This window comes from Trypanosoma equiperdum, assembly GCF_001457755.1.
Source record: "Trypanosoma equiperdum strain OVI genome assembly, contig: ctg_720, whole genome shotgun sequence".
Classification (NCBI taxonomy): domain Eukaryota; phylum Euglenozoa; class Kinetoplastea; order Trypanosomatida; family Trypanosomatidae; genus Trypanosoma; species Trypanosoma equiperdum.
In genome coordinates, this window is record NW_027124666.1 from 2,253 (window position 1) to 11,570 (window position 9,318).

General features: G+C 45.7%; 5 protein-coding genes and 1 pseudogene across 6 annotated transcripts; 5 read left to right on the forward strand and 1 right to left on the reverse strand.

Moving 5' to 3' along the window:
• Positions 1 to 90: 90 nt before the first annotated feature.
• Positions 91 to 593, reverse strand: TEOVI_000331300:pseudogene (annotated as a pseudogene). The gene is given in 3 exon segments: positions 91 to 255; positions 257 to 427; positions 429 to 593. Coding segments are annotated over 3 exon segments (501 nt in total).
• A 526-nt stretch (positions 594 to 1,119) lies between these two features.
• On the forward strand, positions 1,120 to 1,686 carry TEOVI_000331400 (Ribosomal protein L31e, putative; the record flags this gene model as incomplete). The annotated part of the gene is made up of 1 exon (XM_067226236.1): positions 1,120 to 1,686. One exon carries the CDS (start codon positions 1,120 to 1,122, stop codon positions 1,684 to 1,686), a length of 567 nt encoding a protein of 188 aa, XP_067082337.1.
• Positions 1,687 to 1,872: 186 nt separating this feature from the next.
• On the forward strand, positions 1,873 to 2,478 carry TEOVI_000331500 (uncharacterized protein; the record flags this gene model as incomplete). Its single annotated transcript, XM_067226237.1, has 1 exon — positions 1,873 to 2,478. The coding sequence occupies one exon, from the start codon at positions 1,873 to 1,875 to the stop codon at positions 2,476 to 2,478; it is 606 nt and encodes a 201-aa protein (XP_067082338.1).
• Positions 2,479 to 2,977: 499 nt separating this feature from the next.
• On the forward strand, positions 2,978 to 3,835 carry TEOVI_000331600 (Peroxin 19; the record flags this gene model as incomplete). The annotated part of the gene is made up of 1 exon (XM_067226238.1): positions 2,978 to 3,835. The coding sequence occupies one exon, from the start codon at positions 2,978 to 2,980 to the stop codon at positions 3,833 to 3,835; it is 858 nt and encodes a 285-aa protein (XP_067082339.1).
• A 925-nt stretch (positions 3,836 to 4,760) lies between these two features.
• TEOVI_000331700 (replication factor C, subunit 3, putative) lies at positions 4,761 to 5,834 on the forward strand (the record flags this gene model as incomplete). The annotated part of the gene is made up of 1 exon (XM_067226239.1): positions 4,761 to 5,834. The coding sequence occupies one exon, from the start codon at positions 4,761 to 4,763 to the stop codon at positions 5,832 to 5,834; it is 1,074 nt and encodes a 357-aa protein (XP_067082340.1).
• Positions 5,835 to 6,412: 578 nt separating this feature from the next.
• TEOVI_000331800 (uncharacterized protein) lies at positions 6,413 to 9,010 on the forward strand (the record flags this gene model as incomplete). The annotated part of the gene is made up of 1 exon (XM_067226240.1): positions 6,413 to 9,010. The coding sequence occupies one exon, from the start codon at positions 6,413 to 6,415 to the stop codon at positions 9,008 to 9,010; it is 2,598 nt and encodes an 865-aa protein (XP_067082341.1).
• Between the last annotated feature and the right edge of the window lie 308 nt (positions 9,011 to 9,318).

A 9,318-nucleotide genomic window follows, 5' to 3' on the forward strand; every position in this document is an offset into this window, starting at 1 on the left:
TTTGCAGTTTCCTCTTTGTTGCAACAGTACCCCATTTCCCCAATACATTAGCGTACACAATCTGTCACCCCACAAATGAGGAGATTTGCATTATTTGAAGGGGTTTGCCTTCTCATGCTCTTCCCTTTCATTTTGTTTGTTCCTTTCTTTTGCTTGTCTTTTTTTATTATTGTGTGTATGTGTGTATGTGTGTGTGTGTGTGTGTTTTGTTTGCTTCCGTCCCGTCTGTTGGTTTCTGCATTTTTGCGGTATATAAGTAAATATATCTAAAAATATACGTGATGTTGGTGATGGTGGTGGTAGTGATAATGACTCTTGTTTTCATGCACGTGCGCATACCTGCGTATATGTTTGCCTGAGCGCACTGAAGAAAAAAATAAGGAAGGGTGAAACTACAAGAAAAAAAAAGATTGAAAAAGGAAAAAAAAAAGAATGGAAATAGCAGGTATTTTTTCCTCTTTTCTTTTCACTCCATTTATCATCTTGTTCTTAGTTTCACATGCTACTCCTTTTCTACATATAATGACTACGGTAACCGCGGTGGTGAAAACAACTGCTTGCTTTAATGAGTCAACAACTATGCCAATTTTCATCACAAAGGTATCAGATAGAAATGATGAAGAGGATATTGTGGAATCTCCTTGCGTTTCCGCACTGCATTCTGTGTTTATCACGATAACATGTCTGTTTGCGTTTCTTCTTTTTTTTTTTTCCTTTTCATTACTCCTCACTTCCCTCATTCGTTCCTTCTACATATATTTGTTCTTCACTTTTTCACTGTATTTGTCCTCATCGTTCACGAAGAGAAGAAAAGAAAAAAAAACAACAACAAGTATCCTCACTGCTGTACTCCCCTCTTTCCTCCGTCTATGCGATGCACAAGAAAAAGAATAAAGGATGTGTAACATTAATAATGTTACACACTAAGTTATTCTCCTTCGTGCGCAGTATACCTTGTGATACCACTTGAGGTATATCTTGATATCTTTCTTCTTTCTTTTCTTTTCCTTTTCGTTGTGTTGTGATCTTTTGGTGCTTAACCGATTCTTATCGTAGGGGAAAGGCAGCGATAGTCAAACAGCAGAGAACTAAGAAGGAAGAAAAAAAAAGAGCAACAAAATGACTCGCGCTGGATTTAAGGGTAAGGTGCTCGGCAAGGAAAAGAAACTTGCGCTGCTTGAGGCCCGAAAGAAGGCGGCTGAAGCTCGCAAGTCACGCGATGACCGCCGTTGGAAGCGCGTGTTGGCGAAAATGGACCCCGAGAAACGCAAAAAGTACCACGGCGTGGGAAATACGGCTGAACACTCTCGTGTCCGCGGTTGCACACGTGCATCACTTTTCAAGAGAACTGGTCGCAAACCCGATAACATCGTAATGGAAGCGTCCATTCATCTCTCAAAGCTTCTGAAGAAGAGGACATTCCACAAACGCGCACCCATCGCTATTAAACGCATTCGCTCATTTGTGGGTAAACTGATGAAGACGAAGGACAACCGCATTGATGCATCCCTGAACACCTTCATTTGGCATAAGGGCGTGAAGGGTGTTCCTGGCCGAGTTCGTGTACGTGTGGAGCGCAAATCCGAGACGATGGAAGGCGGCAAACGCAAGCACTTCTACACAGTCATCTCTCACATCCCAGTTCCTAGCTTCAAGAACCTGACAACTAAGGTGATTGAGCAGTAAAGCAGGGAGTACCACCGACACTGTGATCTAATTTTTTTTTTCATTAGTTGTATTTTTTGTTTTCTACATAACCCTTTTAATATTTGTTAGGGGAGGTGGCTTGACTGCCCGTGACGCTCCCTTTTACCTCTGTCTCACAGTCGGTTACTTTGTTCTGTTATCTGCAATAACGAGAGAAGTTACCCGATGCATTCTTCTTCCTCTTCGTCTACCTTGTCACCACGCACCGGCACGCGAGTTTCTTTATTGATCACCTCGTATAAAACACAATTTCCTCCGGTACCGTTACATTTTAGTTATTATTATTGTAATAATTATAATTATTTTTTGTCAGGGAAGTTAGTAGGGGCCAGCATCGGTGTCAGCAACCATAGTTGTGCACAGTGTGCATCAATGGGTAGAAATGTAACTGCGGTTACGTCATCAGCCTCACCTGCTTTGGATGTTGAAACTGATGAGTTTGCGGAGGATAACGGCTTCTTTGATGATTTTTCTGCGGATGGGAGCAGCAAACTTTCGAAAAGAAAACGGAGCCGTCAGTCATATGAACAAAATCAACAGGTACTGGAGGCAACGGTGGTGGAGGATGAGGTGTCTCGGAAGGAACGGGTGGAAGGAGCCCGAAGAAAAATAGCTGCAGCGGTGTTAGCGAGAGCAAGTCCACGTGAGGTGAAGCAGGCGGTGATGAAGATGAAAAAGAAGAAGAAGGATAGGGAGTCAACAGAGGTGTTGCCCAAGGAAGGAAGACATAAACACGTAGAGGGCAGGAAAAAATCAAGGAGCAAAAAATAACAGAGGGAGGGGATTTCGTCTTCTTCACCCTTACCTGCGTTTCAACCTTCTTGTTGTTGTTCACTTTCTAAAGAAGTTTCACTCTCCGGGAATATCTCCACTTCCACTTCTTTTCCATTACTTGTCTTTATGGCTACGGTTCCGATGAAGCAGTGGGAGGTAGCGGAAGAACTCCCCATCCTTCTTGTACTTATATAAACATGGGCTCTGAAGATTTGTGCCGGCCTGAAGTTACTTTTCTCGCCTTTTTTTTGTCGCATTAATATGATCTGTGCTTGCCTCCATACAGACGTCTCTCTAGATGCCCGCGGTTTGTATGCTATTCCCGCACCGATGACGATTCCCACGTTTTTTTTTTTAATTCATCTCCACTGACATTTCCATGTCCATTCCCATTCTCGTTATTGTTATTATTAAATTTTTACTTGCTTATTTCATCTCGATCATGTTGCGGTGCACAACTTAAAGGCAGGGTGCTGTTTATAACTGCATGGTATAAATGTCTCATCCCGACAATGACGCCGATTTGGATGCCCTCCTGGATGACTGTTTGAACACAATGGATGAACAGGAGCGTATACACGAAGAAAAGGCTCAGGAACGAGCGGCAACACGCGCAGTTGATCAAAAGAGTGCAACTGCAGAGTTGAACCCAGATGAGGCTACCATGATCAACCTCCTTCGAACAATCATGGAGTCTGCGGGAAGTGATGAAAATACTGACGCCGACAACGTTGAAGAAAAGTTGGCGTCACAAATCGAGGAAATAAGCGCAATGCTGGCGGGGATTCCAGACATAACGCCGGAGGAGCGCCAGAGCTACGAACAAGTGCTGCAACTCGTGCAAACACTAAAGGATGGCAGCGCAGCGAGTTCAAAAGAAGGGGAGGGTTCCGGAACATCGTTATCAGATGGTGACGATGACAAACCGAGCGAAGAGGAGCTTGCCACAATTCGTAAGGTGAATGAGTTACTCATGCAGCTAGGCGAAGGCGAAGGCGTACCAGCGACTGAGGCGGGTTCCGCCGGTGCAACTGAAAACGCTGACTCCCCTGAGTTTGCAGCAGAGGCGTTGCTTAATGTTTTACTAGATCCACAGTTGGTGGAGCCCTTGCGACAAATGCGGGAATCGTACCCACTATGGTTAGCGGAAAATGAAAGCAAAACGAGTGCCGAGGACTTGGCGAGATATAAGAGACAACACGAAATTACCGTAAGTATTTGCGATTTTCTTGAATCGGGTGCTGTTGGTGCTCAAGATATGGAAAGGATGAGCACTTTGGTTGCGTTGATGCATGAATATTCCTCACTCGCACCGCTTCCCCCAGGACTTGCCGATGTGCAACCATCAGTGTAGTGTCACTGGCTGGTTGAGCTTGAATAGGATTAAAAAGGAAGTAGCTGAAATGTTCATGACCGTCAAAGCGTCGTGTTTTTCATTCAAGTATGAGGGAGTAATAACATTGAAGGAAGTGTCACATTCGGAAACCAGATGTAATTACGCGGTGCCGCTCCACGCCCCTGCTTTCTGTTTTACCGCTTTTCTTTCACTTCTGAGGTATGGGGTGTAGTAGTGGTGCGGTTGCATCTGCTGCGTGTGTGTATGTACGAGTGTGTGAATTGGGGAGGCGGAAGCGAAGCCAAGTGACATTAGATCCTGCGAAGCGAACGAAAAAGGAAAAAAAAAAGAAAGGATGTAGTGGTGAAGCTTGTTGTGTTGTTAATATGATTTCCTCCTTAACATTCTGTTCGTAGTCGGGTGGGACAATGTTGCTAAGGAACAACGGATATCCACCACAGTTCCTTTCTAACATATATATTGTTGATCGACTTTGGCGACGGTGACACCTCTGTCGTTATTAATATTATTTTTTGTTTTTGCTCTTCTTTTTTTAAAAAAATTGATTGTGTATTTAACCTTATGTTTCTCCTCCTCCAGTTGTTCCGTTTTCCTCTCCTTCACTGTAGACAAGAAGGGGAAGGCGCAGCAGTTAGTAACAGTGTCGAGAAAGTAAGTTGGGAATTCACGACGCTAAATAGATTATAATAATTATAGAATTGTTTTTTTTTTTGTAAAAAAAAAGAAAAAGACAAGAAGACACAAAATTAGTGATAACATATCCAGAAATAATTCTCCTGTTTGAGGGGAGGCAAATATTCCCGTCAGAAGCGAAATAAAAGGCGACAAGAAACGTTCGGGGGGGAGGGTGAGGGGGGACAAAGGAATATTAAGAGAGAAAAGGGAGGAGGGGGAGAAAAATTAAGCATACGTGCCAGTCGTTATGACGGGAGAAGGCACACTGTCGAATGGGCAACCTGCGAAGAATAGTACACTTCCATGGGTGGAGAAGTACCGCCCCACTACACTTGATGATGTGGTGGCACATGAAGAAATCCTTGACACCACGCGTCGCTTGATGAACAGTGGTAGCATGCCACATCTTCTTTTTTATGGCCCACCAGGAACCGGCAAAACAACAACCATTAAAGCGTGCGCTCATCACCTATTTGGAAAAGAGCGTCTGCGGGCCAACGTACTCGAGATGAACGCGTCAGATGATCGCGGTATTGATGTTGTGCGTCAGCAGGTTAGGGAGTTTGCGAGCACAAGCTCTATATTTTTTCAAAACAACCCCGGAAACCAAACGGTAACGAATTTCAAACTCGTTATTCTTGATGAGGCTGACCAGATGTCCAGTGATGCGCAGGCCGCCTTACGCCGCATCATTGAAAAATTTACGAAAAACGTACGATTCTGCATATTGTGCAATCACATCAACAAAATCATACCAGCCCTACAGTCGCGGTGCACGCGGTTTCGCTTCTCTCCTGTGAAAAAATCAGCGATGCTTCCCCGCCTGAAGTTAATTGCCAGGGAAGAAGGTGTTCCCTTCACTGACGAGGGTTTGATATCTGCATTTCGACTTAGTGATGGCGATATGCGGCGTTGTTTGAATACTATGCAGGCCTCCTCTATGTCAGCAGGGGAAATTACAGAAGAGTCTGTGTATCGCACAACTGGCAACCCAACACCTACGGATGTGCGAGTAATGGTGGGAGACATGCTGTCGCATAATTACGCCACATCATGGGAGAAGGTGCAGCAGCTGGTAGTGGACAAGGGCGTGTCAACGGCAGATCTGGTGAGGGAAGTGCACCTTATCGTGATGGCGATGGATCTCCCACAAGACTGTAAATGTTTTCTTTTGATAAAACTGGCGGATGTGGAATACTACGCAGCAGGTGGTACCCGGGAGATGATCAACATTGGTGGGGTGCTTGGTGCATTTCAATTGGTGAAGGAAGCACTTACCCAAAATAAACCTATCTTTGAGCTCGCAGGTGGCCTGTGCTGAGTTTTTGTAGCTATAAAGTTAAGCCAGGGTTATGAATTGTACCGCTGTACTTCGTGGAGAGCCACATGATGGCAGAAAAAGAAGTAAGCGGGGTATGGCTGCGCGGAAGAATAACTTTCTTCACCAAATTGTGTCCCTTGCCTTTTTTGCCTCATGGTATATTTTATTTGTTTATTTATTTGTGTTTCACCAAGGAAATGCTTGGTGTTTGCCGCCTCCAACAGTGTAAGTCATTCTATTTTCCTCTTGTCATTTCCTTTTTTTTGTTTTCACGCACCGGAATCATTGGTTATGTTCACGTAGGCTTGACGCGAAAGCAAGAAACTTACCGCTGTATCGTTTTCATCACCATTGGATACTCGTAGATTAAGGGAAGGGGGAGAAGGCACCATTGAGAGGTGCAATCCATCGAAATATATACATATATTTATTTATTTATTTTTACATCCAGGATCTTTTTTTTTGCTTTTTTCTTTTTGTAACGTGAAATACCACCGCTGCTCAGGCTGGATTTTTGTAAGGTTTCACGTGGTCTGTAGTTAACATTTTTTTTTATTTTTTGCGCTTCGGTTCGTCCAATGGGATCTAGTGATGATGAGTGGCAAAATCCCCCAGTGTTCCCGGGTGGAAGGCGTCCTGGTGCTGGTGGTAGCGGTGAGAATGCCATGTTAGCTGCGCGGAGACGTGCAATGCAAGAAAGGCGGGAGGCGGATTCTTCACAACGTGGTGGTTTGGCATCAGGACCGGTTATACAACCAAGTGGTAAGGCTGTTGAGAGCTTGCCGTGGGATGATTCATCGGATAGTGTAAAACAACAACCTCAGCGGCCACAAATGCAGGTGCAGGTGCCTCCCCCTCAGGCTGCCAGTGCTGTGACGGAGGAAATGCTTGAGACTCTACGACGTGATCTGGAGGCTAAGAAAAAAGTTTTGTCAGCGGCAAAGGAAAAGGAGGAGGCTTTGAGGGAGCAATGGCGGGCACAAAAGGCCCAGCGAATGGCTCAGATTGCCCAACTAGACGAGAAGATTCGCCGCCAACAGGATGCCGTAGAGGATGTAAAGGCAGTAGCTGAGAGGGAGCTCCGTGATGCAGAAGCGGCACAGCAGCAGCGCCTAAGAGAAGAAAAGGAAAGAATGGAGATGGAGATTCGCGAGCAGTATGAGCCCCTAATTGCCGAGCAGCGGGCGCAACTAAAGGAACTTCAGGCGAAGGAGACAAAACTTCAAGCCGAACTCAACGCCGGCGATAATGCCAAGGATCTCGTGAACCGGTGCATAAGTAGTGCACTCGCCACTATATTGCAACGTGTGGAAGGAATGTTTGCTGAGGACACATCCACGATGAACGAGTGGGAAAATGATGTTCAACGTCTTGTGCGAAACGAGGTTCGTTCCTCTTTTGCTGTAGCCAATGACACCGAGGCACAAAGGGAGCGGGAGGAATACCAGCGTTATTTTGAGGATACCCTTGATTTTTGGAGGCGGGCCGAAGCGGAACAACGGGAACGTGTGCTCAAAATGGATGAGCAGCTACTTCTTGACCTTCAATCGATGGTGCACGATGACCTCGATCGACTCCAGCGGGAGGAATTCAACATGGAGGAATTATATGTACAATCCCGTGAGACTTGGGCGGAACAGCACCAGCAATTGTTACAACGCGAGTTGAACGCGGCCATGTCCCGTCGCGCAGCCGAATTTGAAGAGCAGCGTGCCGCACGCCACGAGCTGCATCTTGAGCGGATGAAAGTTGCAGAAGAGAGACACCATGAAACGGTTCAAAAACTCCGTTGGTTCCATGAGAAACAAATGACGCTGCTGCGAGAGCAATACGCGAAGGAGCAACGTCTTGAGGAGCAGCGTATGATGTTAGCCTCTGCGGCACAGGAAGACGTCGCACGTGCGACAGAGGAATTTGGCCACGTTGCTGACGCAGTGGAGGGGTTATTGCAGTTGCTTAAAGACTATCGTCAGTCTGTTGACGAGGGCCGCGCATCCATCGACGAGGAGAGGCGCCGTACGCTTGAAGCTCGGGAGGCGACACTTAATGCCTTGCAGGACATCGTTTCAAAGCAAACTGTTGCAACAAATGATGAATACACATCTCTCTCAACAACACTGAACAAATTAGAAACTGTGCGTGCCATGGTGGAGCAACACCTTGAGGACGAACGCATATGGCTCGGTAAACAGGAAGCTTCCTTTGCACGCAGCAAAGCGGAGTGGGAGCGTGAGTACCGGCGCTGGAAACAGATGGTGGAAATGGAGAAAAGTCAGGTGCTTGAGCGTTATAACGGCGTACTAAGTGAGTTACACCAAGTTGCAACGCTTTTATCGGAGGAGGAACGTGATGTGCAGACGGAACAGACCTCCATTTCTTCGTGGCTGCGCCATGTTAGCGAGGAAGCAGGTGCCGAGGTGCGGCAACTACAAAAGCGGGAAGAGGACCTTAAGGAAAGGCAGATCAAAATGCAGGCTCTCGGAGACGAAGTACAGACCAAAGGTTTTCAACTAAACGAACAATGGGAGAAACTCCGATTAGAACGACAACAGTTAGTAAACGAAGAGAATGTGCTCAGGGAGGATGAGGCGAAGTTGCGCCAAACGAGTCATTATCTTCGAATGCTTCAGGCACAAATTGAGGGCACTAAGATCGAATCGGTGGCGGCAAAAGATCGCGTACGTTCCCTTCAGTGCGAACTTTTGGCATCCAGGACGGCCATCGACCAAATGAGACAACCAAAAAAGTGTGACTTTCGTCATCGCGCCGAACCAATAGAAGTGCCTATTCGCAGACAGGCGCAAAACATTGAAAATGACTCAACCCGGTTACCACTTCGTGTTTTGAACGAATTGCGGGAGTTACTCGACACCGAGGAGACATGCCGCGATCAAGCCCCAGTTGTAACCTTCTCAACAAATAGTAAGCTGCAAAAAGTTAACCATGAAGCATTCTCCCCGCCACCAAGAGAGGAGGGTGGTAACACACAAAACAGGAGCAGACATCGTGAGGAGCGACGTTCACGTACCGATAAACGAAAAACAAAGTACACAGATCCAGCTGACATCTCCCGTGATACGTTTTCTCAAACATGTAACTCATCAAACAACTTTACAACTCTTATAGGATTTTCAGACTCAGAAGCTTTGCATGAATCAGCGACGCAATCACCCTAATAGTCTGGAAAAGGGGGCAAATACAAGAATTTGAACGTAAAATTTAAAGTACCAGTTAGCAAACACCTATATCTTTGACAACCATAGACGACATCATTACTAAGGAGCACGAACAGCACTTCCTTTAATTATTTATTAAAACAAAAAAATACGCCCTACACTTGCCTTGAAAAAAATAAGCGAAAATTAATTACTCTGTCCTCTTATTTTTGCAAACGCATAAAGAATTAAAGACAAAAAGATTCAAGAGGCACAAGAAGTGGATATCACTGTTTATGATTGTGCTGGTTTTGTTTCGTAAGCGCGTA